General features: G+C 63.0%; 2 protein-coding genes across 5 annotated transcripts; both read right to left on the minus strand.

The window, feature by feature from the left end:
- Positions 1 to 4,535: 4,535 nt before the first annotated feature.
- RNPEPL1 (arginyl aminopeptidase like 1) lies at positions 4,536 to 17,199 on the minus strand. 2 transcript variants are annotated; one of them, XM_066345378.1, is made up of 11 exons: positions 16,555 to 17,199; positions 12,905 to 13,045; positions 12,248 to 12,399; positions 11,523 to 11,639; positions 10,236 to 10,471; positions 9,143 to 9,256; positions 8,707 to 8,819; positions 7,495 to 7,603; positions 6,353 to 6,655; positions 6,119 to 6,261; positions 4,536 to 5,542 (listed from the first exon to the last, which is right to left on the minus strand). In XM_066345378.1, exons 1-11 carry the CDS (start codon positions 17,089 to 17,091, stop codon positions 5,267 to 5,269), a joined length of 2,241 nt encoding a protein of 746 aa, XP_066201475.1. In that variant the 5' UTR covers positions 17,092 to 17,199; the 3' UTR covers positions 4,536 to 5,266. The 2 variants fall into 2 exon arrangements, with proteins under 2 accessions (XP_066201475.1, XP_066201476.1); XM_066345379.1 differs by having other exon boundaries at positions 6,353 to 6,583; positions 16,555 to 17,198.
- A 3,352-nt stretch (positions 17,200 to 20,551) lies between these two features.
- DUSP28 (dual specificity phosphatase 28) lies at positions 20,552 to 22,843 on the minus strand. 3 transcript variants are annotated; one of them, XM_066345712.1, is made up of 3 exons: positions 22,325 to 22,843; positions 22,100 to 22,185; positions 20,552 to 21,577 (listed from the first exon to the last, which is right to left on the minus strand). In XM_066345712.1, exons 1-3 carry the CDS (start codon positions 22,715 to 22,717, stop codon positions 21,400 to 21,402), a joined length of 657 nt encoding a protein of 218 aa, XP_066201809.1. In that variant the 5' UTR covers positions 22,718 to 22,843; the 3' UTR covers positions 20,552 to 21,399. The 3 variants fall into 3 exon arrangements, with proteins under 3 accessions (XP_066201809.1, XP_066201810.1, XP_066201811.1); XM_066345713.1 differs by having other exon boundaries at positions 21,439 to 21,706; XM_066345714.1 differs by having other exon boundaries at positions 21,439 to 21,706; positions 22,051 to 22,185.
- Between the last annotated feature and the right edge of the window lie 1,913 nt (positions 22,844 to 24,756).

The raw sequence follows: 24,756 nt of genomic DNA on the forward strand, positions 1-24,756 counted from the left end.
ATCAATAAACCCCACGTGCAGAAGGCCCAGGGTGGTTGTGAGGAGGAAATGAGAAATTGATGCAAAGCATTTGCTGGTCCTCCTGGGCTGTGGTGGGGGGTCAGTGAGGGTTACAAACGAGGACCGCTCCTCTGTGGGATGTCCCTGACGGGGGAGGGGGGTGGGGTCCTGGGAGCTTGAGTCTACCCCCCTTCCCCAGGCTCGGAGGCTCAGCTGAAGAAATCTTGCAGGTTGGGCTGGTACAGGGTCCGTTTGGGTCTGAAGAGCCACTGTGGGCGGTTCTGCAGAAGTGGGGAGGGTCCCAGCCTGAGAGCTCAGAGGGTCAAACTCACTTGAGACAAGGGGACAGTGAGCCTGCAGGAGCCTCACGCCCCCCACAGGGATGTATCTCGGCCCCATTCTACAAACAGAGCCTCAAGGGGAGGCTGTGGCGGCCCAGGTGGGTGGCACGCTGACAGCTCCGTGAGGGGACAGCCTGCACTCCCACACAAGGCAGACCTGAGTCACTGTGCTCACTGCTATGGGAGGCATGGGTTATTTGGGGTGATGTTTTATATTGTTCTGGGGGTTTTAAACCCCATTATAAAAAGAATGTGGGAGCATTCATCTCAGATCTTGCTTCTAGGTTTATACAGTGTGTCCATAAAGTCATGGTGCACTTTTGATCGGTCACAAGCAAGCAACAAAAAATGATAGAAATGTGAAATCTGCACCAAATAAAAGGAAAACCCTCCCAGTTTCTGTAGGATGATGTGGCAGCATGTGCGCATGCACAGATGATGATGTAACACCGTGTATACAGCGGAGCAGCCCACGGCCATGCCAGTCGAGATGTGGACGGTAAAGTTCAGTGTGTTCTGTGGCTCACTAAATCTGAATCCATGAGCAAAGTGCAACGTAAATATCGGCGCATTTATAACGAAGCGCCACCCCATAGGAATAACATTACTTGGTGGGATAAGCAGTTGAAGGAAACCGGCAGTTTGGTGGAGAAACCCCGCTCTGGTAGGCCATCAGTCAGTGACGAGTCTGTAGAGGCTATACGGGATAGCTGCCTAAGGAGCCCTAAAATATCTGTGCCTGAGCCCACATCGAACTGCACTGAATAGTATGAAACTGGGAGAGTTTTCCTTTGATTTGGTGCAGATTTCACATTTCGATCGTCTTCTGTTGCTTTCCTGTGACCAGTCAAAAGTGCACCATGACTTTACGGACACACTGTACTTTTGGTTCAAATAAATTTTTATAAATATTTTTTAAAATAATACATCCACTTCAAAGGAGCATTCTGTCTTGCCGTCCTAGCCCACACGCCCCATCTTCATTGTGACCATTTACTGATTTTCCACTTATTTTTAATAATTTCCCCTTAAACCATCTCAGCGTTTCTGGTCCCCGCACACTCCCTTGGTCTCAGCGCCTGTCCGTTCCGTGGTTTACTTCCAGCCCCCTTGTGTGGCTGGGGTTTTCCCGCCCCGTGTGGTCAGGTCCCCTGTTTCTCCTGCTCGCTGACCGATCCGGTGTTGGGTGGGTGCGTGGAGTGTGTGGTGTGTGTGTGTGGTCCTCCGTCTCATACTTCCCCGATGGCTCCCAAGTGTGAGCTGTATTTTTAGGACTGAAGTTCCTGGAAGTTCTGCCCAAGGCATCTGGCCTAGAACAGGGTGACTTACACCAGCAAGGGGGGGGAGAGCACCCCTGGGGTTGAGCCTGGACTATACAGGACATGGCCTGAGGGACACAGAACGCCTGATCTAGTGCCACGGACCCAGAGAGGCGGTGGGCCGTGCAGGCTCTGCACCCGAGCCCGTCTCCTCTCTCTTGCCTCTTCTCAGACTTCTGCTCCCAGACCCACCTCGCGGAAGCCAGCTTGTCAATCAACGTCCTCCCTTCCTTGGTCCCAGCGGATCTGATAGTCGTGGTCACTCCCCTTCTGTTTGTATACACCCTCCCCCAGCTCCAACACCACCACTGTGCCACCGCCTCGGTCCTCCGTTCTCTGTCCTCAGCACGGGGGCATTACTGCTATCCCCCCCCCATTTCTGTGCACGTGGAGGCAGTGACTGCATGAGACCAGTGTGGACAGAAGGGGTGCATAGTCCCCATGTCTGACCGCCAGCGTGAGCCCCTCGTGTGTCTGTGGCACGGGGCCTGGGATGCTGCAGGTGTCCTCTCCTCCCTCAGCGTGGGTCCTTGGGGACCCAGTGCCGGCAAGACCCCCACCCCACTGCCGGCCTGAGGTAGACAAGTAGCACGAGTGAGAAACAAACCTGTTTCTGGAGCGTACCCCAGCCTACACGGTATGGAAAGCAACCTCGGAGAGGGTGCTGAGCCAACCGTCCCCGGGGCGCGTGCCGCTGCTGGGGGGCTGGCCGGGGCCCATTCCCGGGAGCGTGAAGGTTGGTAAGTTGTTAATGCAGCCGTGGAACATGTGGGAAAACTCAGCCGTGGTGACTCACGGGGCCGATGACATCCTCACTGACTCGGTCGGTGGAGAGGCCAGGGAAGCAGCAGCACGTGCTGACCAGGCAAGATTCTACCAGGAAGAGACGGGCTGGGAAGCAAGGAATGGAGAAAGGCCAGGGACGCAGGACGCCTGGGCTGACGCCAGCCGGGACAGACTGTGGCCAGGATGACAGGGAGCGTGAGCGAACTGCAGAGAGCTGTTTCGGAGCTTCCCAACGCTGGGGGGGCCCGCTGGGTGCAGCCGCTCTCGGCAGAGACCAGCCAGCAGGGCTGCTGGCCTGCAAAGCTGGGACCAAGCACGTGTCAGAACCATTGCTGAGAGCTGAACCATCAGAGAAACCCGGAGCCTGGGGCTGGAGGTCTGAGCCTGGAGGTGCACCCACAGCCTGGGGGTCTGAGCCTGGAGGTGCGCCCACAGCCTGGGGGTCTGAGCCTGGAGGTGCGCCCACAGCCTGGGGGTCTGAGCCTGGAGGTGCGCCCACAGCCTGGGGGTCTGAGCCTGGAGGTGCGCCCACAGCCTGGGGGTCTGAGCCTGGAGGTGCGCCCACAGCCTGGGGGTCTGAGCCTGGAGGTGCGCCCACAGCCTGGGGGTCTGAGCCTGGAGGTGCGCCCAGAGCCTGGGAATCTGAGACTGGAGGTGCGCCCACAGCCCGGGGCTGGGGGTCTGAGACTGGAGGTGCGCCCACAGCCTGGGGGTCTGAGCCTGGAGGTGCGCCCACAGCCTGGGGCTGGGGGTCTGAGCCTGGAGGTGCGCCCAGAGCCCGGGGCTGGGGGTCTGAGCCTGGAGGTGTGCCCACAGCCTGGGGGTCTGAGCCTGGAGGTGCACCCACAGCCTGGGGCTGGGAATCTGAGACTGGAGGTGCGCCCACAGCCGTGTAGGGGACAAGCTGAGCAGCACAGTCCCCTAGGGGGGCTTCCTGGTCAGTGCCATGCTCAGGGTGCCAAGAAGACAGGATGAAGTCGGACCGCTGAGGACGGAGCCAAGGGCCCCAGAGTTCCCTGGACTGAGGCGCCCACTCCCGGGACGGGTCCCTGGCCGCACCTGCCTGGCCGAGGGCAGGGTTGCCGAGGGGCAGGGGCTCCTGGGTGCCTCCCGGGTCCTGCTCTCTGGGACGTCGCTGCAGCAGCCCGGTCCCTGGTCCCTGTGTGTGGGGGCTCTGCCTGGGGGACTGGAGCCCCACCTGGCCCCGGTGCAGGGCTGGCACACGGACCCTCACTCCTAGAGACCACCCAAGCTCCTCAGCATGGGCTTGCGCTGTGACCCAGTGAGAAATGGGCGACTTCCTTGGCAGGGGAGGTCTGAAGCGCAGGGAAGAGTCAATGGGCTATTTGGTGACGCGGGGGCTCGATGTGGAGACACCAGGGCTGCTGGCCCATCACTCCTGGTCCTGCTACGTCCTGGCCCCTCATGAAGGAAGAGGGCATCTCTGAGCCCGGGTCTGGCCAGTGAGTTGGGTAACACGCCGCTTTGGATCAAAGCGGGTCATCCTGGCATGAGATCTGTGACCAGACAGCGCCGCAGCTGTTGGCCGGAGCCTGGACCCCACCGTGTGAATTCAGCGGCTGCCTCACACCACAGCCCACGGCTCAGCTGTCCTTTGTGGTGATGTCCTGAGTCACGTCCCTGACCTTGGTCCCTCCTCTGAGCCCCGGCTGCACCAGCCGCTACAGAACACGTGCTGGTGGCTGTCACAGCCCCTGCTCTGAGACCAAATGTCCCTGCCACTCACCTCCTCTTTGACTTGTCTAGGATGGGGGACCACTGCTGAGAAAGGCCCGAGGGTGGTGACAAGTGGCCTCCTTTGCTTTGGTGTTCGTGGGCCCAATGGGTGAGCCAAGGGGCTGGGAAGGGCGGGGTCAGCCTGCCCCTGCTCCTCAGACCCCAGGGGCTGTGGGCAGAGCCAAGGATGTCCAGGAGTGGCTAGAGGGCAGAGATCTTCGGCCCATCTGGGACCCCCGTCTCTGGCCAGGGCCTTGTGTGTCTGAGGACGGGCCGTGACCCACTCCTGACTCCAGCCCAGGGCAGCCAGGCAGATGTGGAGGACAAGCACTGGGGTGACTAAGCTCGGAGGTCAATTTCAGAGTGGAGGTTTAATGGGACAATCAGGGTGACCCTGTGGCAGCGGTCCCCCTGGGTGGCCCAGCCCTCTGAGCACAGGGTCCCCACACCCCCCAGCACAGTGGGCCTAAGAAAAGAGCACCAGCGTCACCTACCCCTTACGTTTGGGCCCAGCTGCACCAGCCCCAGCAGCCATCAGACAGCTCTCCTGTCCCACTTCCCCTGGGGCCAGGGACCCCCTGTTCCCTGAGGGGTAAGGCTTTGAAGGGGCCCTTCCCCAGGGCTGTCCACTCTCTCCTCGGTGTCCCCTGCCCTCACACCGAGGGCACGTCTGCATCCTTGTCACTCTACCAGGGGCCAAAGGAGGCTGCTCACCCCAGGGCTGGGGTCCAGGGCTCTGCGGGAGGCCCGCTGCAGACACAGCGCGGCCCAGGCCTCCCTGCAGACATAAGGCACAGTGTGGCGGTCACCATGGGGCTCTGAGGCCATCGCCCCAGGGGCAGCGCCCGGCAGTCAGTGTTGAGACAGGAGGACATGGCATGTGCTGGCCACTCTGGAGCCTGCAGTGCAAGAGAGCTGGGGCGGGGGAACCGGGTCCACGGGCCTTGCCTGGCCGAGAGGAGGTCCCCTGGAGTGGCCACAGGAAGGGCATGGGCCCAGGCGGAGCTCGTGGCCAGAGCCGACGTGCAGTCATGGCGAGCCTGGGCCACAGAAGGCACAATCGTGGTGTCTGGGAGGCCGGGGCTAGGCAGACACGTTCACGTCCCTGAGCGAGATGGCGCCGCTGGGGGCCTCGTCCCCGAGCAGCAGGGCTGGCGTGTGCGCGTCTCCCTCCGCGTCGGCTCCGGTGCCGCCGGGCTCCGCGCCGGGACCCAGGCCCTGGGACAGGATCTGCTGGATGGTCCTGCGCAGGTTGGGGTGCAGCCGGCCCTGCGTCTGGTAGAACACCTCCAGCGCGAAGGACTTGAGGGCGCCGGTGCAGAGGTCCTCGTAGAGCGGGATGGTGTACATGCGGGACATCTGGGCGGGTGCGGGGGAGGGGGGCACGGGGTCACGCCAGCTGCTGCCCGGCCCCGCCTCCAGCCCGCTGGCCCCGCCTCCAGCCCGCTGGCCCCGCCTCCAGCCCGCCGGCCCCGCCTCCAGCCCGCTGGCCCCGCCTCCGCACTCAGGGTGCCCGGCTGGCCTCCCACCCCCACCACAGCCCTTGTGCAGAGGGCTTATCTCCAGGGAGCCTGGGCTGGGGGTCACTGACGGGGGCAGGGCGGAGAGGGTGGGGCCCCTGGAGGGAGGCCTGGGACCCTTGGGCCTCCGAGAAGTGCAGACGCCCCCAGCCCCGATCAGGAGCCCGAATGCTGACAGGCCGGAGCCAAGTGGGCCTAGATCTCCAGCTCATCCCCTCTGGATATGGGCATGGTCTCCCCGAGGACCGGTGGGTCTGGGCTCTTTCCACGTGGTACCCGCCCCCCCTGCCCCCCACCAACCCCCCACGTCTTCCCCACCCCATTCTCTGGGATACCCAGCTGGAGAAGCCGGACTGGAGGGTCAGGTGAGGCGGTAGAGGACGGAAGGGGCAGGGCCCGGTGCGGGTGGACACACCTGGCTCTCGAGGAAACGCCGGACCCGGTGGAGATCGGGGTAGTAGTCGTTCCGGACCACGATCTGCAGCCAGCGGATGCGGATCTCGGCGTTCATGGAGTCCAGCAGGGAGGAGTAGCACTTGGACAGGCTCGTCACCACCTCTGCGGGGGCCGAGGGCAGGTCAGGGCTGGCAGGCACACCCTCCCCAGCCGGCCGCCCCTACCTCACTCCCCCAGCCGCTGCAGGACCCACCCTGGGGCAGCGGAGACCCATCGAGGAGCCGGTCCAAGAACAGCGCCGTCTGGAAGGTCCTCCACTTGGAGATGTCGATGGCGCTGGCGGAGGCGGCCGCCTGGTCCAGGGGCTCTGCGGTCCACAGCTGGAACAGCGCCTCCACCGGCCGGGTCAGGCTGGATCCCTGAGACAGGTCCGGCTCGGCCAGCGGCGGGCCCGTGGCGTTAAGCCAACGTTCGAACTCCAGTCCTGCAGGGAGGTGCGATCCTGGGGTCCCCACCGGGCTGGGGAGGGGTCCCCTGGTCATGACTGTTCCAGAGCCTGGGAGCCCCCGGGGCAGGGGCAGTTAGGGAAGGCTGGGGTCAGCTCCAGCACCTGCCACGTCAAGCCACTGGCCTGGCTTCTCTCGGGGGGCACAGCCGGGGGCCAGAAAGCTGGAGTTGACGACTGAGGGACACTCGGCCCTCCCCACCCCCCCGCTTCTCCTGGGCACAGAACAACAGAGCACTTAGAACCCAACCTCAGCACGGGGGGTCGGGGTCTCTGCACCATGTGGGTAAAGCGACGTTCCTGCTTTAAAACCTTGCTGCTCTGCCCCCCTCTATCCCCCCAAACCCTTGGAGTCCTTCATCTACCAAAACAGGGTCACCATACCCAGCCTGCCCAGCCCCACCTCACTGCCCTCCAACAGATCTTGGCCTCTCTCACACGTCAGACGCCCCGAGTCTTTCTTTTAGCCCCGAAGCCCTCCGACCCGGGACCCCCAGGGATACCCTCATGGGTGTTGCACAAGCAGGCCAATAGGCTTCAGCCAGCTCTGGCGAACTTCCCTCCATCCTGCTGACCCTGTTCCAGGCCCTTTGCATGTACTGTTTTCATGCCCTCCTTCCTGAGACTGTCTAAACAGATCAGCTTGGTCTAAGTGCCACCTCCTCCTGGAAGCCCCTTGGGCTTCATCGGGCTGAAAAGCATACCCTCCTCTGTTTCCGTGGCCTCCCAGCCTGAAGCCCACACTGTCCAGTGAGGGTGTCTGAAGGAAGGACAGATGAACCCACGGGGTTTTCTCCAAGCCGAGGTGGCACCTGTGTGGCGAGGTCCTCCCTACACCCCACGGCTCCCCCGGCAGGCTGGCGGGACCTGCAGCAGGTGACGGGCCTCACCTGCCCGGCAGTCCACACTCTGCTCCTTCAGCTCCGGGAAGAAGCTGAGGAAGGAGTCCAGCAGGTCCTGGGCCACCACACTGGTGAACTTGTACTTCTCCACATAGGCCTGCGAGGGTGCAGGGGTGGGGCGGGGCTCAGTGGGCGGGAGGGACAGGGGCGGGGCGGGGCTCAGTGGGTGGGAGGGACAGGGGCGGGGCGGGGCTCAGTGGGTGGGAGGGGCAGGGGTGGGGCGGGGCAGGGGCAGTCCAGGGCAGGGGTGGGGCGGGGCTCAGTGGGCGGGAGGGAGAGGGGCGGGAGGGGCAGGGGCGGGAGGGGCAGGGGTGGGAGGGACAGGGGCGGGGCGGGGCTCAGTGGGCGGGAGGGAGAGGGGCGGGGCGGGGCTCAGTGGGCGGGAGGGACAGGGGCGGGGCGGGGCTCAGTGGGCGGGAGGGACAGGGGCGGGAGGGGCAGGGGCAGTCCAGGGCAGGGGTGGGGCGGGGCTCAGTGGGCGGGAGGGAGAGGGGCGGGAGGGGCAGGGGCGGGAGGGGCAGGGGTGGGAGGGACAGGGGTGGGGCGGGGCTCAGTGGGTGGGAGGGACAGGGGTGGGGCGGGGCTCAGTGGGCGGGAGGGACAGGGGTGGGGCGGGGCTCAGTGGGCGGGAGGGACAGGGGCGGGGCGGGGCTCAGTGGGTGGGAGGGACAGGGGTGGGGCTGGGCTCAGTGGGCGGGAGGGAGAGGGGCGGGAGGGGCAGGGGCAGTCCAGGGCAGGGGTGGGGCGGGGCTCAGTGGGCGGGAGGGAGAGGGGCGGGAGGGGCAGGGGCAGTCCAGGGCAGGGGTGGGAGGGACAGGGGTGGGGCTGGGCTCAGTGGGTGGGAGGGAGAGGGGCGGGAGGGGCAGGGGCAGTCCAGGGCAGGGGTGGGGCGGGGCTCAGTGGGCGGGAGGGAGAGGGGCGGGAGGGGCAGGGGCAGTCCAGGGCAGGGGTGGGAGGGACAGGGGTGGGGCGGGGCTCAGTGGGCGGGAGGGACAGGGGTGGGGCGGGGCTCAGTGGGCGGGAGGGACAGGGGCGGGAGGGGCAGGGGCAGTCCAGGGCAGGGGTGGGAGGGACAGGGGTGGGGCGGGGCTCAGTGGGTGGGAGGGACAGGGGTGGGGCGGGGCTCAGTGGGTGGGAGGGACAGGGGTGGGAGGGGCAGGGGCAGTCCAGGGCGGGGGCTGTCCAGGCTGGGCTGCTCACTCGAAGGAAGTCGTCGAAGCGCTGGGGGTCCCCGCAGAGCTGGGACAGATAGTAGACGAAGCAGTAGCCCTTTTCGTAGGTGAACAGGTTCATCAGGTGGCTGGGGTTCACCCCTGAAACAAGACCCGCTCTGCTTGGTGCCACCTCCACGCCCCAGGGGGCAGGAGCGGCCAGGGGCCTGTCCCGTCAAGTATGGACGTCCAGGGAACACGGGCATGCGGACGGCCCTACCCGCAGGGTCTGGGGGAGATGGGGGGCCCAGCAACCGCAGTGCCGTGGGCTCAGAGCCCACGAGAGGTAGCGACAGGCTGAGGAAGCCTTGGGGGACCGTCCTGGGCCGCCTCTGCAGGGGTCCAGCCGTGGTGGGGACAGTGGAAGCACGCGGCAGGTTCAGAGACCGCGGGTGACTGACCTGGGTCCCGGGGGCAGTGGGTACCTGGCTCCAGCTTGACCTGCAGCTTGCTGACCGGGCTGTCCTCTCCCAGTAACTTCATCTGCCTGTGCAGGGCGTCCAGGCGGAAGGCTGTCTCCAGACAGGTGAAGGCAGCACCTGGACAGGTCATAGGGGCAGGGGAGGTGGGAGGGGCAGGACAGGCCTGAGCCCTGGGGCAAGGACGGGGCTGTCCCTGCCCTGGGCCTTGTAGAGCTGGCCTCAGGCCACCTTCCTGGACACACCAGGGGGGGAGGGGCTGCACCCTGGAGGCTGGGGGGGCTCTCAGCTGCTCCTCAGTGTCCCCACCTCCCCTCCTGTGTCCCCCGTCCCCGGGGCTGGGTGTCCCCACCTCCTCTCCTGTGTCCCCCATTCCCGGGGCTGGGTGTCCCCACCTCCCCGCCTGTGTCCCCCGTCCCCGGGGCTGGGTGTCCCCACCTCCTCTCCTGTGTCCCCCATCCCCGGGTGTCCCCACCTCCTCACCTGTGCCCCCACCTCCTCTCCTGTGTCCCCCGTCCCCGGGGCTGGGTGCCCCCACCTCCTCTCCTGTGTCCCCCGTCCCCGGGGCTGGGTGTCCCCACCTCCTCTCCTGTGTCCCCTGTCCCCGGGGCTGGGTGTCCCCACCTCCTCTCCTGTGTCCCCCGTCCCCGGGGCTGGGTGTCCCCACCTCCTCTCCTGTGTCCCCTGTCCCCAGGGCTGGGTGTCCCCACCTCCTCTCCTGTGTCCCCCGTCCCCGGGGCTGGGTGTCCCCACCTCCTCGCCTGTGTCCCCCATCCCCGTCCCCAGGTGTCCCCACCTCCCCGCCTGTGTCTCCCGTCCCCGGGGCTGGGTGCCCCCACCTCCTCGCCTGTGTCCCCTGTCCCCGGGGCTGGGTGCCCCCACCTCCCCTCCTGTGTCCCCTGTCCCCCGGGGCTGGGTGTCCCCACCTCCTCTCCTGTGTCCCCCGTCCCCAGGGCTGGGTGTCCCCACCTCCCCTCCTGTGTCCCCCGTCCCCGGGGCTGTGTCCCCACCTCCTCGCCTGTGTCCCCCGTCCCCGGGGCTGGGTGTCCCCACCTCCCCTCCTGTGTCCCCCGTCCCCGGGGCTGGGTGTGGGCAGTACCGTAGGTCTCGGTGGTGATGCGGCGCTGGGCATAGGTGGCCAGGCCCTCGCTCAGCCACATCTCTTCCCACGTGGCGTTGGTGACGGCGTTGCCAAACCAGCTGTGGGCCACCTCGTGAATGACGTCGATGATGAGGAACTCGTCACACTCCAGGATGGAGGAGATGACGAAGGTGAGGCAGGGGTTCTCCATGGCCACGATGGGGAAGGAGGGGGGCAGGAAGACGATGTCGTACCTGCGCCGGGAGGGGGGTGTGCCGGGGCCGTGAGCGGCCGGGGCCCGGGTGGCGAGCCTCACTCCCCCCCGGGAAGGTCAGACGAGGGGCCCCCTGGTGCTCCTCGGGGGGATGGAGTCTTGCCCTCTGACCCCTCCTGTGGCCAGCGGGGGCCCTCAGGGGCTCCTCGGGGGGATGGAGTCTTGCCCTCTGACCCCTCCTGTGGCCAGCGGGGGCCCTCAGGGGCTCCTCGGGGGGATGGAGTCTTGCCCTCTGACCCGTCCTGTGGCCAGCGGGGGCCCCCAGGGGCTCCTCGGGGGGATGGAGTCTTGCCCTCTGACCCCTCTGTGGCCAGCGGGGGCCCCCAGGGGCTCCTCGGGGGGATGGAGTCTTGCCCTCTGACCCCTCTGTGGCCAGCGGGGGCCCCCAGGGGCTCCTCGGGGGGATGGAGTCTTGCCCTCTGACCCCTCTGTGGCCAGCGGGGGCCCCCAGGGGCTCCTCGGGGGGATGGAGTCTTGCCCTCTGACCCCTCTGTGGCCAGCGGGGGCCCCCAGGGGCTCCTCGGGGGGATGGAGTCTTGCCCTCTGACCCGTCCTGTGGCCAGCGGGGGCCCCCAGGGGCTCCTCGGGGGGATGGAGTCTTGCCCTCTGACCCGTCCTGTGGCCAGCGGGGGCCCCCAGGGGCTCCTCGAGGGGATGGAGTCTTGCCCTCTGACCCCTCCTGTGGCCAGCGGGGGCCCCCAGGGGCTCCTCGGGGGGATGGAGTCTTGCCCTCTGACCCCTCCTGTGGCCAGCGGGGGCCCCCAGGGGCTCCTCGAGGGGATGGAGTCTTGCCCTCTGACCCCTCCTGTGGCCAGCGGGGGCCCCCAGGGGCTCCTCGGGGGGATGGGGTCTTGCCCTCTGACCCCTCTGTGGCCAGCGGGGGCCCCCAGGGGCTCCTCGAGGGGATGGAGTCTTGCCCTCTGACCCCTCCTGTGGCCAGCGGGGGCCCCCAGGGGCTCCTCGGGGGGATGGGGTCTTGCCCTCTGACCCCTCTGTGGCCAGCGGGGGCCCCCAGGGGCTCCGGGACATACCTGCCCCACATGTACGGCCCGTAGAGCCTCTCGGCCGCACTCAGCCACTGCTCCACCACCCCCGACAGCTTGCTGGTGGCCGTGGGCAGGAGGCACGGCTCGGCCCACACGCGGCTCCTGTCACGGGCCGAGAGGGCGGGCTGAGGCTCAACCTGCCCCACCTGCCCCACCAGACCCTTCCTCTGCTTCTGGGCTCAAATACCAGCCGGGACTTGTCCAGCCTGGCTGGAGGCCAGCCCACCCCTGCCCCCTGCCTCACTCGAGGGCCACCACGCAGGATGTGGTAGGAGGGGCTTAGCCCAACACCGAGGGGCAGCTGGGTTCCTTTGGTGTGGCCTTGAGGAGGGTGCCGGGCAGTCAGGGGCCGGGGCTGCCAGGTCTGGGGGCACGGGGGGTGACAGGGGCTGTCGAGGGGAGGGGGCCGGGGCTGCCAGGTCTGGGGGCACGTGGGGTGACAGGGGCTGTCGGGGAGGAGGACTGTCGGGGGAGGGGGGCCAGGCATGGCGAGGAGGGGGGGCTGCCAGGTCTGGGGGCACGTGGGGTGAGAGGAGCCGTCGGGGGAGGGGGACTGTCGGGGGAGGGGGGCCGGGCCTGGCAGGGAGGGGGGGCTGGTCTCCAGAGTGTGGGGTCCATCTCAGGCCGCACACTCCGCCTGTGGTGCACTCTCCCCAAGACCTGGGTCCTAGGCAGCGGCTGCTGCAAGAAGCGAGACGCAGAGGGTCTACCTGGGCCCGATGTCCGCCGGCTGCAGGTCCCCGGCCACCAGGGCCACGAGGTAGGCGGGCACGGGGTGCTCCATGTAGAAGCGGTAGACGCCCTCCTCCTCCACGTAGGCGCTCTGCGTGGCGCTCATCAGCACCTGCACCCCTGACGGGGCCTGCACAGGGGAGACCCTACTTGTCAGGTACCCACAGCCCAGGGCGGGCACCCCAAGGGAAACCCTACAACCCAGGTCAGAAAGACCCCCACTCATGTCAGAACCCCCTGCCCCCTGTCAGGGCACCCACAGCCCAGGGCAGGCACCCCAAGGAACACCCTACAACCCAGGTCAGAAAGACCCCCACTCATGTCGGAGCCCCCTGCCCCCCGTCAGGGCACCCCACAACCTGGGTCAGGAAATCCCCCACCTGTCAGGGAGCCCCTTCTAGGAGAACCCCCACACTATGCTTCTCTTCTGTAAACCTCCTGCCCTCTGGGTGGGGGCTGCCATCCGCAGGCTCAGCAGCCCGGCCCCTCCCAGGGGACTGGCACCCCCTCTGAGTCCCCCTTCTCAGGGTCCCGGCTGTCACGTGGCCCTCCCCCTGCAGAGCAGCCTGTCCCCCCGGCGAGGAGGGTCCAGGATAGGGGGACGGGGCCGAGCGAGGAGGCCCGGGCGGGAGGACCTTGACCACGGCGGAGTAGGTGCACTTGACGGCCGGCGTGTCGAAGCAGGGGAAGAAGGAGCGGTTGCAGACGGAGTGGCCCTGGGTGAAGACGAAGGGCTTGGCACTGCCGTAGGTCAGCTCGGGGTCCAGCCACCAGATCTGCAGGCAGGCGGCAGGCGGGGCGTCAGCAGGCACCCTCCTTGCCGCAGTGGGCAAAGCCGTCCAGGAGCAGCTGCCGGCTGGCACTTCCCCTCCCTGGCGAGGCTGGGGCACCCTACAGGGGCCGGTGAGCTGGTCTCCCGGAGTGGGCAAGGCCGTGGGAAGCAGGCCCAGACCTGCTGTCCCTCCCGCTCACGTGTCCAGGCCCAGAGCCTCTGGGTACGGCAGCCAGCCAGGCAGGACGGGCGGACGGACGGACGGAGCCGGGAGGCAGCGGCCTGACCAGGCTCATCCAAGGCCGGCAGATGCTCCTGGTCACCTCGGCTGACCCACCTCCTCGGGCAGGCAGGGCAGCTAACCCGAGGGTGACCTGGATTGTGTCACCAGGGCCAGCCCTCCCTCCAGGCAACAAGACATGCCTGCAGAAGCCAGCCTGTGCCCCTCACCCCAGTGTCCAGAGGGAAACTGAGACACGGTCAGAACATCCAAGTCCAAATTCTCACAGGCCGGCCGGCAACGAATCTGATCTCGGCCCGGCCAGGGAGTCAGGAACGTGGAAATGCATGGAGCCGGCGCTTCCTGATGACCCCACAGGAACGAGCATGTCGAGCCCGGGTCACCCTTGGGAACGGGACCAGCTTCGCCTGGAAGGACCGCCACAGGGCGACGGGCTCCAGATCAGGGGTCAGCGGGCAGTGAGCCAAAGCCAGGCACTCGAAGAGGACGGCTGGACAGACGTGGCCGTGGAGAGGGCCCCTGGGGCCATACGGACAGACCACGCAGCGGCTGCCAGTACCCATCTGCCTACCACTATGGGGGGCTATCTTCCCTGCAGGCCCCGGACCCCAGTGGACCCCAGACCCGGCAGGGCTGCCTATCCTGTCCCTGCCGGTGCTCACAGACTTCTTCAAAGCTCACTTCCACCGCTGCTCTCTGTCCCCTCTGGCCACAGGGAGCCCCGGCCGTATCTTGCGGACCCCCGTACATTAGTGGTGGTCAACCTGGTCCCTACCGCCCCCTAGTGGGTGCTCCAGCTTTCATGGTGGGCGGTACCGGAGCAACCAAAGTATAAATAATAAGATAGATTTAGGCCTGACCTGTGGTGGCGCAGTGGATAAAGCGTCGACCTGGAAATGCTGAGGTCACCGGTTCAAAACCCTGGGCTTGATGCTTCCAGCTCCTCCCCCCTGTCTCTCTCTCTCTCTCTCTCTCTCTCTCTCTCTCTCTCCCCCCCCCAAAATGAATAAATAAAATAAAAATGAAAAAAAAAGATAGATTTAACTATAGTAAGTTGTTTTATAAAGATTTATTCTGCCAAACTTAGCGAAAGTCCGACATAAAGTACTTGGTAAATAATTATTATATGCTTTAACTTGCTATAACTGTACTTTATAAATTTTATAAAGTTACTTCCCTACTTTATAAATCACCATGACTGTGGAACCGGTGGGTGATTAGAAATGTTACTACTAACATAGATACAAAAGTGGGCAGTAGGTATAAAAAGGTTGACTACTCCTGCCCTACATGTTCAAGAGACTTGTCTTGGGAGCCTGTTAAAAAATGCAGGCTCCTGGGCCCAGCCCCAGAACATTCCCGGGGCAGGGACCCAGGAATCGGCATCAGGAGAGGCCCCACCGTGGAACCTGCTGCAGGGATCCCTTTGCTCACTCTGGGGACAGGCCCCGATGGTCCCCCAAACTCACCCCACCACTGCAGCCTCTCACGGACCCCTCCCGCCCCTGTGGTCCTTCTCCGGCTCCACCCAGCTCAGGCCTCCTGTCCTCACCAGCACACCTGGCACTGTTGACCCCTCAGCCTCACAAAGACCAGTCGGGTCCCCAGTCCTCCCTGGGAGTCAGAGGCTGGGGCCGACCCCCCAGGCAAGGAGTAACCCGCCCTAGAGGGCACCCAGGGCTAGGGAGCCAGGTGCAGGAGCCGACATGCTGGAAAGGAAGGGGCGGGCCTAAGGGCTCCAGACACCGCAGGACAGGAAGACAGCCGCTCTTGCTGGTGAGTGAGTGGGGTTCAAGAATGGGGTGCAAGGGGCATGGGCCCAGAGTCTTCAGCACCCCAAACTGCCTCCCAGGGAGCTGCAGCTTCACCTGGCACAGATATAGGCTTAGGGATTCAGGCCCTGAGCCCGTGGCATTCACAAGTGGCACCCAGATCAGACACCCACCCACACTCTGTCTTCTGCAAGTAGAGCAGATCGTGGGGCCAGGTCCCTTGTCCTCCAGCCTGCAGCCCCAGAGGGGCACAGTCTGTGGGCACCATGCTGCCCCTCCCTGCCCGAGCACAAGGGCCCACAGAGAGCCCAGGGACAACAGCCACCCTTTGCGGGCCTGGCCCCATCCCCAGTGGCCTGCTGAGGGCACCGGTCTCACCACTCAGCCGGCCATGGTCTTGGGTGAATCACACATGGCTCCAAGTTCACATATCAAGGTCGGGGAGAAGCACACCCCTCTCACTGCTGTGCGGGGAGGCATACTGGTCAGAGCCCCAGACTACCTGAGCAGGCAGCAGCGGCCAACCCAAGCTGGCCAGGGGCCAGCACCCCCCAGGGAGCTCAGGGAAGGAGGGGAGGTGACAGAGTCTACTCAGTGCTCCTGGGAATCGTGCAGGAAGCCTGCAGTTAGTTATCTGTCTGGTCTAGGCTCTTCCCGTCCAGATGTCACCTTGGTGGCTACTGTCCTGATGCCTCAGCACTATCCATCTATCACCCAGCTCGCTGGCATGCCATGGGCAGAGACACAACCTCCTGGGGCCCTCCACAGTTGTGTGCATGGTGTGTGTGGGGGAGGGGAAGGGGAGTATCCACGTGTGCTGTCCATATGGGAGCCCAGGGCCATCAAGCTTTTCAGGCAGAGCCTCTGGGACACCGGGAGCTGTGTGCCCTCAGTCCTGCAGAACTTACGTCTGTCTGCGGGAAACGGGACCACTCAGCCACAGCATCCTGCCAGTCCTTGCCCAGGAGGCCCAAAGCACTGGAGCCAACCCAGCCCCCAGCTCCTGCTCTGCAAGGTCTGTCCCTCACGCCATCTTCAGGGAGCAGACCTGGTGCTCACAAGGCCCCGGCCACACGGAGGCCCTGCCACATCTGACAGCCCTGATCTGTGCCAGGCTCCAGCAGAGTCACGACTTGGCAAGTGCCTACCAGAAGTTGCTCTGTCCCTAGGCAGGGCCTGTCCCTACACACCTGAAAGGAGAGGCCTCCCTTGGTGGCAGGCTGTTCCCTGTCCCCAGCACCCACTGGGACAGCATCTGGACTCTCACTCTGCCCAAGGTTTCCAAGGGCTCCCTAGGAACCAGCTGGGAACCCGTGAGAGCACCTGGACAGGACTCCAGGACCAGGTCGGGGGAGCGCCTGATGAGAAGCCAGTGCCCTCCAGGGCCACTCCAGCCCTGCCTCCCTGCAGGTGCCCCAGACCCGCCTCGAGTTCCTGGAGACAACCCCCTCCCACTCCCCTCCCAGCCCCCCGCCCGGAGCCCACCCTGACGGGACTCACGGCAGGGGCGTCGGTCGAGGTGTAGCGCAGGATGATCTGGAAGGGCTGGTGCGCCTGAAGCTCGGGCGGCAGCGTGACGGTGAGCGAGGAGCCGTAGTCGGTGAACGGGTCCACCCTGAAGGCCAGCGGGCAGCAGGCGGGCTCGGCGCCGGGCGCCTCGGGGAAGGCGGGCAGCGGGGGCGGGGGCGCGGGTCCGGGTCCGGGTCCGCGTCCGGGTCCGGGCGCGGCGAAGGCGAAGGCGCAGGGTGGCTCGGCGGGGGCGCGGCGGTAGGCGGCCGAGTGCAGGCGCAGGGCCGGGTGCGTGTCGAGCACGAGCGCGCGGGGCGCGGGCCGCAGCGCGCACAGCTCGAGCACCAGGCAGCCGGCCAGCTCGCGCGCCTCGGGCCGCAGCTCCAGGCCCAGCTGCAGGTGGCGGAGGCGGAAGAGCTGCGCGCTGGAGGCCGAGGCCACGTCCAGGGCGGGCGGCGGCTCGGGCGGCGGGCGGGCGGGCGCGGCCTCGGCTCCGGGCGCCTTGCGGCAGCAGCACTGCGCCGCCATAGCGCCGCGCTAGGTGAAATCCATGGGCGGCGCTGCGCCGGGCCGCGGGCAGCTGGCGAGGGGTGCCGGGCGGCGGCGGTGGGGCGCGGGCACAACAGGAAGTCGCGCCGGGAGCCGCCCGGGCCGGCCCCGCGCCGTGCGCCGCCCCGCTCCGGCTCTGCTTGGCCGCCGCCGGGGGCGCTGTGCGCGGGGGACCGGGCGGCCGGGGGCGCTGTGCGCGGGGGGACCGGGAGGCCGGGGGCGCTGGGGGCGCTGTGCGCGGGGGGACCGGGCGGCCGGGGACGCTGTGCGCGGGGGACCGGGCGGCCGGGGGCGCTGGGGGCGCTGTGCGCGGGGGACCGGGCGGCCGGGGGCGCTGTGCGCGGGGGACCGGGCGGCCGGGGGCGCTGGGGGCGCTGTGCGCGGGGGACCCGGCGGCCGGGGGCGCTGTGCACAAGTGGCCCGGGCGCTCTGCTCGTGTTGGGGGGCGGGTGGGTGTGTGGAGGGCTCTGTGCGCCGATGCTCAGGCCGATGTGCACAGGGTGGGGGTGGGGTGGTGAACCCGGAGCTGGGGACCCAGGGGTATGTGAGGACCCGGGGTACCGGGCCCGGGGTGTGACAGGCGCCCAGAGGGCCTCTCCGCCCTGTGTGCTTCCTCCCTGGCCCGCCCAGGGAGACCCCAGGACGCGTCGCCGCCTCAGGTTCCTGGGGCGGGGCTACCTCCGTGAAGCCGGGAAGTGTAGCATCTGTAACTGGATGTTACTTGTCCACTGGGTTCCGAGGGAGTGATTCTCATATCTCCCCCGCCGGCACGTGTCCCCATGAGACTGGTGCCCCCGATGTGGACCATGCTGGGCCAGGTGGAGCTCAGGAACCTTAAGGCTGTGCTGCTGTCAGATCAGGTGGCCACTAGCCATGTGTGGCTATTTAGGTTTGAATGAAAATGAGAAGTTCAGCTCCTCAGTTGCCACAGCCTATTCCAAGGTCTCCCTGTGTCTGTGGAATGCAGAGTGTGTCTAGTGGCAACCACACTGGTCGGGGTGGGTATTTCATCATGGAAGAATGTTTGATTGGACAGTGCTGCCTAGTGGTCTGCAGGGCTCTGAAGGCCAGATTGTGTTGGGGGGTGCATGCTGGGGCAATAAAGGGACCTGGCCTGCCTGCCACCAACCCACCTGCACACAGTCCTGTGCAGGTGCTGAGCTCAGAGGGCGACAGCTGCAGACCAGGCAGGATGCTCAGTGGGAGAGTGTCAGGTGGACCTCAAAGCTGTGGAGTGAGAGGGGCCACCAAGATGTTGCCGTCAGCTTTCCGTAAGAACTCAGGGCCTGAGGGAGCATCCAGGAGCCCACACACCTGTCTCCCCTGCAGCACTGCCATGTGCCAAGGTCTGGGGCTAAACTGAGATACTGCATTGACCTCAGTGTCATCCCTGAGTCCTGTTGAATCTTCTGGACTCAGTGGCCCCATCTGTAACCACGTGCTGGTGCCTGCCCGCACCCCCAGGGATGGGAAGTACTGCTGAGAGGGAGGATGTGTGTTCACTGACGCAGAGCAAGTGCACTGAGGCAGGTTCCCACGTGCAGTCTTAGCTGGGGGCACAGCCTCCCTTTGGGGCCTCAACCCCAGATTCCCTAGGAGCCCTGCAGTCATCTGGAGGAAGACTCGTAGGAAGAGGACTGGGGTCTGATCAGTCCTTGCTGCCTTCAGCGGTCCAGCGCCTGCTAAGTGGCAGTGGTCCTAGGGTACGAGGGCAGTTTTAGTTGGCACTCCCAGTGGACCAGCCTCTCTGAGCTCCATGTGCAGGCCAGTGGCACTGGGGCTAGAGCATTGGGACTGCACACGGGGCCTTCAACAGCCCACCCCAATCACCCTCAGGCAGGCCTACCAGCTACCTGAGCCCTGAGGGTAAGTTAACATCAGCAGCCCCTGGATTTGGGGAGGAAGGGGTTGGGTCTCATCCCATCTCTCCTGGAGGGCCCTGGGCATGTCCATGTGACCAGTTCTGCACACAGGAGTGGTACAGTGGGGCAGCCTTGCTGGTCCAGAGGAGCTCTTACCGCCTTTGCCTTCAGGGTGGGGTGCCTTCCACTGCACATTGATATAAGGAGCAAACACAAGTCAGTCTTGAAGGAGCAAGCAGACCTGTTTTTAAGTGTTAATGTCAGCCCACCAAGGCACCTTGTGAATTGTGAAGCCCACAGTAGTGATCTCTACTCCCGACCCATCCCTGACCTGCTGACAGAGGTCTGGGCCCAGGCCTCACCCTGCCCTGACCTCACCAGGGGAAAGAAACGTGGAGGGCTGGACTGCCAGAGGCTGGGTTTTCCCCTACAGGAATTTTCATTCTCTAGCCTTTGGGTGATCAAATCCTGACCGGCTGGGGCAGACTGCTGACATTCTATCAACACCAGCCTCCCCTAAGGCATGTGGTCAGTGCATCCCCATTTAAGTAGCAGGCTCCAGGGAAGAGAGTGGCCTCCCCTGCTAGGAGATGTGGAAGCAAGGGCTTCCAGGAGGAAGTGGCATTCAGGAGGGGGCTGTGTTGTCCCTTGGACAGATGTCTTAGGGGTTATTGGGTTCCTGGAGGAGCCATCATTGGATGATCCTCAGAACAGAGCTGGTGGGATAAAAAGCTGACGTGACCCACAGATGTCCTTCAAGCTGGCCTGGGCTCTATCACCTTTGCACCCTTATCACCCAGGGTCAGCATCAAAAGTGCCGTGAATAGGGGTGCACTTGGGTCCTTGCTCCTGACCTTTTAACAGGGCAAACTGCTCAGCTCCCAAGATGGCAGATGGAGCTGCTGGGGCACTTGCCAAGTGGAGAAGAGGGCAGTAAACCCCTACGGGGCTGATGAAATGATCATGAGGGGCTTGGGGGAGGCGGCAGCTGGCAAACCTTTTATTAAGGTGGCAGAAGTCAAGTTATGACTGGGGCCATGGCTCTTAGGAATGGGGGCAACTGACTAGTGACATCAAGTGGGGCTGGATGTGTATGATCTGAGCCCATGGATGGCATTATTACAGTCACAGGTGCAGGAGCAAGAGAGTGCGGAAGGGGGGGCTCCTTTCACAAGCACTCACGCCTCACTCACAAAGTGTGAGCTTCCCTTTCCCATCCCCAGGTAGAATGCTTCCACCCAGAGACATGCCATGTTGCCCTGGATGAGAGGCTGAGTCACCACCTCACACCAGAGGCATCAGGCAAATCAGGGTTGCTCTACTGGGTGGAGTGACTGATCCTGACTTCCAGGGGGCAGTGGGGTTGTGCTGCTGCTCAGTGGGGAGCGGAGGAGCCTGCTAGAGCTCAGGACACTCTCTTGACCCCTCCCAGGTGGTGGAAAGGTAACCAGAGCAGTAATGCAGGCAGGGCCACTGAAGACATTGCAGGGTCAAGACTCAAGCCACCCCATCTGGAAAGCCCAGCACTAGCAAGGAGCTGGCTGAGGGTGGATGGGACATGAAATGAGCAGTAGAAAAGATGATAAACATCAACTGCTATTATTTTATTCATTATCTCATTATGTATATATCTCTCTACATTAACCAGGAATTATAATATCTGGAATTCACATTGTAAACCTGAGAAAGAAGACCTACTAAGAAAGGCTTCTGCTGGCTAACTAGGCTTAAATTTTAAGCAAAAGAGCCTAGCAGTCATTCTACACAAGAGCTTTTCATGCAAACTGGACTTCAGGGAGGAGGCTGCCCTGTGTACCTGTCCTCTGAGTCAGACTTTTGCAAGAGTTCCTATTTTGACCAATAGGACTGAAGCTTTCCTCATCCAATGGGGAAGCTCTTCCCAACCAGAGCAACTCTATTCTGACCAATCAAGATAGTGTCTTGATTTAAAGTCAAAACTGTGAGGATGTGAAGTCCTCATTTGCATGAGGACAGACCAAGCAAAGACAAGGGTTGGGGACTTCTGTCTTTATAAGCCAGCTCCCCTATGGCTCTGAGAGCCTTGCTTTCCTTTTCACCTAAGACTGAAGATGACTGTTACCCTGGTTGAACTGACACCAAAGGTGTCTTTCTAGAGTGGATCAGAGAATCCCAGAAAACCATGAAGCAGACCAGTACAGTGCAGAGTGGAGCAGAACACTGACGAGTTGGGCGAGTAGAACAGAGTGGTCTAGCCAGAGAGGGGCTGGGCTGTTTAAAAAACCACTGTGTCCCAATTCAGCTGTTCTGCACTGAAGCAAGTTTCCTTCTTCACCACACCCCAAATTGGGGATTCCTGTTGGCATTGAATTGGCATCAACAATTAGATTATTGGTTGACAACATGTATCACCCAATTTTCCTCCCCGCCCCCCTCACTATTTTATTTAAGAAGCGTTCACGGTGATGAACTTTCCAGTACTGTCTTTAGGCCATGGGCGGTCCAGGTGAGGCGCCCGTGAACTAGAAGAGGCATGCACACGCTCAGATGCACAGGTGGCTGGTGCATCCTCGGTGCGAAGGTGGCGACAGGAAGTCAGGCAGGGCTCCATGCTGTTGCTGAAACTGGGAGGTAAATAAGGTGAGAGGTGGATACGCTCTGCGGTTCGTTAGCCTTGTACCTTCGCCTGCATGTGGCAGCAGCTACAAATCTGGAAACCATGGGCCCCCGTGGGTTGGATCATGTGTTGGGTTCTGAAAGGAGACCAGTGTGAGGCCGGGAAAAAGTCACTCTGGGTCCAGCAGGTGGCAGGCAGGAGAGTTTGCCAGGAGCCCCAGGAGTTCTTCCCCCAGAGTCGCCCACGTCAGGGTGGCCAGCGGCCAGTATCTTGGTGGCGGGTCTGTGTGACGCCTGAACTTCCTGACCTTGGATCCCAGCCTTGATTTCCCTGGAATAAATGTCCTTCTGCCTAAAGGTCAAGCGGTTTTGATAGATACCCGACCAAACCCTGTCTAATAACTGAGGCTGTGCACCGACTACCGCATCCCGGGAAACTCCGAGCCCTGGCTGGGGGGGGGGGGGGAGCGGGCGGGTGGACCTGATCAATCCGGGCTCACTGTCCGGAGGGATCCCGGGGCAGGCCGGACCTGGACTGCAGGGCCTCCTCGTACTTCTGGAGCTGAGACCAGAAGCCAGGGTTGGGCTCGGCCACGGGCCGGGCGCTCTTCACGGTCTGCAAACAACCGGACTAGTTGAAGCGCTGTGCGGTGCTCGTTACAAGGCCCCCGAACGCGTCCCGCCCCACCCCTCCGGGCGGCCCGCTCCCACCCCACCGGAAATCCCGCCTCCAAGGGCCGGAAGACCCGCCCCACCTGGAAGGCCTGCGCCAGGGTGAGTCCCCGGTGCCGCATGAGGTAGGCCGTGCAGACAGCGGCCGAGCGGCTGCGGCCGTTCTTGCAGTAGACCAGGCAGGCGCCGCCGGCGCGCACCGCGGCCTCCATGGCAGCGCAGGTGGGCTCCAGGTGCGCCAGCAAGTCCTCGGCCGGGTCGTCGAACACGGGCACGCGCAGCTCAGCCACGCCGGGCGCGCGCGGGCCGGGCTGCTGGCGCGAGACGTTGACGCACAAGGTGACGCGCGCGCGCGCCAGCAGCTCCGGGGCGGCCGCGGCGCGCGCGTTCCCGAGGAAGAGCGAGGGGGCTACGTGCGCGAACGGCGGCGGAGCGGCCTCGGTGCCCCCGAGGCGTCCGGCTCGTCCTGACTCCATGACCCCGGCGCCGGGGGCTCTATTTTTGGGCCGTCTGACAGCCGGGCCAGGTCCGAAAGGCTTCGGAGGGCCGCCTGGTTGGAGCAACAGCGTGCTGTGCAGGAGCCGGGCCCGCCCACAGAGGCCCTCCTTACTGGTCAGGTCCTGCGCTGATTGGCAACTGGTGGGCGGGGCCTGGCAGCCAAACAGTGGGCGGGGCTTCTGCAGGTGCAGGTGCAGGTGCAGGTGCAGGTCCTCCTGGGACCTGGGGAGGTTCCCCTGACGGGACAGCTGCACCCAGGGCAGCAGCCAGGCTTGGGGACGGGGTGGGGGTGGGGTGGGGGGTGTCTCAAGTAGTGGCTCCCATATAGCACAGCAATTTTCGACTAGTGGGCCAGGACATTATGCAGTACCTGACTCGTTAGGGCACTGACCTCTTTACGTTGTCAAGTAAAAAAACAAAAAAATGACAACAGCCATTACAACAATAGCTATCTGGTGTGAAGGAAGCGAAGGTATGCCTGTTTCTTGTCAAACTGGCAAAAAAAAAAAAAAATACATTTTTTGATGTGCCTCAGAATTTTAGTAATTATGTGTGCCACGAGGTAAGGGTTGAAAACGGCTGGTGTAGAGAAACGGGGGTGGGGGGGCCATCACAGATTGTTATCCGGTCCTTGACTGGTGCTCTCCCTTTGGTCCTGGTAAACCGCCTGCTTTTGTGTATTAATACAAAGCTACTTGTAACTGCATTGCCGCTCAGGTGCTTCTGTACAGTTTCATGCTTATGCCTTCTGTTATCTACTTCCTAATTAATTGCCCTTTGTAATTTCTGCATTTTATTTCCCTTTTTATTGTAAAGTGTGTTTCATGTAAATAAAGCTATTTGCCGTGAACTTTTCATCATTTCTTCCTAGGCCAGTATTTTTGTCGTTTTTATTTTCCTTAATCATTTAATTTTTAAAGTTACAAGTCATGTCCCCAAAATTATCATTTAATGTCCACACTGTTGCCTCTTCAGTAAGATTTACTAAAAAGACCTCTTCAATAGGTTTTTCTGATGGCCAGTGCCTTTTAGGGAATGGTTTCAGTGAAAAGTAACTTGTTTTGCAGCATTACATATATTTAGTTGCAGTTTCAATATCTAACAGTAAAATTTTTTTTTTCTGATTCATCTCCATTGTTTACTTAAAATTTGCTATTTATTCTACCAGGGGTTATTCTTCAGTAGTGACACTCCCCTCCCCCCCCCCCCCCACTCACCCATGCACTTAGTATTGGATAAATCTGACAAAATGAACCTATACAATCTCTGGATGATTTTGATTCTCTCCGTTTCAGCTGCAGCCACCAAGCATTGGTAACTGTCAGATCTTTATTGCAACCTGGGCTCTTGAACTGAAATCTCAAAACATTGGTCTGCATTGGCTGCCCCCCAGAGGCCCTCCCAGAATCATTTCCCCTCTTCTCCCCTCAGGACAGACTCTTAACTTTCTTAGGATGGAGAGACAATGGAATTCCCATTTTCCCAACTTCATGGGAGCCACCCAAGTAGATTTTCTGCTCCCAGTTCCAGAAGTGGGTCCTGGTTACCTCCAGCCAATCAGTAAAGCTGTTTTCCCGTGGCTGATTCATCAGAGGGCTTAGGCTCTCATGATCCAAAGAGGTGAGAAGCATGGAGGTAGGTAGGTCTCCATTTTCTCAACACCATAGGGGAGGGCAGCTTTGAGTGAATTCCAAATTGGGAAACACAAGGACCTTGACGACATGAATCAAACCAAACCTGAAGACCTTCGCATTCTGCACTATTTGGTTTCCTGAGCCAGCAAATCGCCCCTTTTTGTTGCAGGATGAAGTGCGTTTTCTGTTCCAAGGCCTCCTACCTGATACTTCACGTTCCCTCATTCCATTGAGTTAAAGAATGGGTAACAAATCTACCTCTATTTTCTCCGCCTTGATTGCTATGTTTAGTTTGGGCCACCCTCTTCTGGATCTGACACCAGCTTCCTGAGGGGAGCCTTTCTGTCCCCTCCAACTGCAGTTTGGGAAGCTGAGCAGAGACA

Source organism: Saccopteryx leptura, chromosome 7 (assembly GCF_036850995.1).
Source record: "Saccopteryx leptura isolate mSacLep1 chromosome 7, mSacLep1_pri_phased_curated, whole genome shotgun sequence".
NCBI classification, from domain to species: Eukaryota; Metazoa; Chordata; class Mammalia; order Chiroptera; family Emballonuridae; genus Saccopteryx; species Saccopteryx leptura.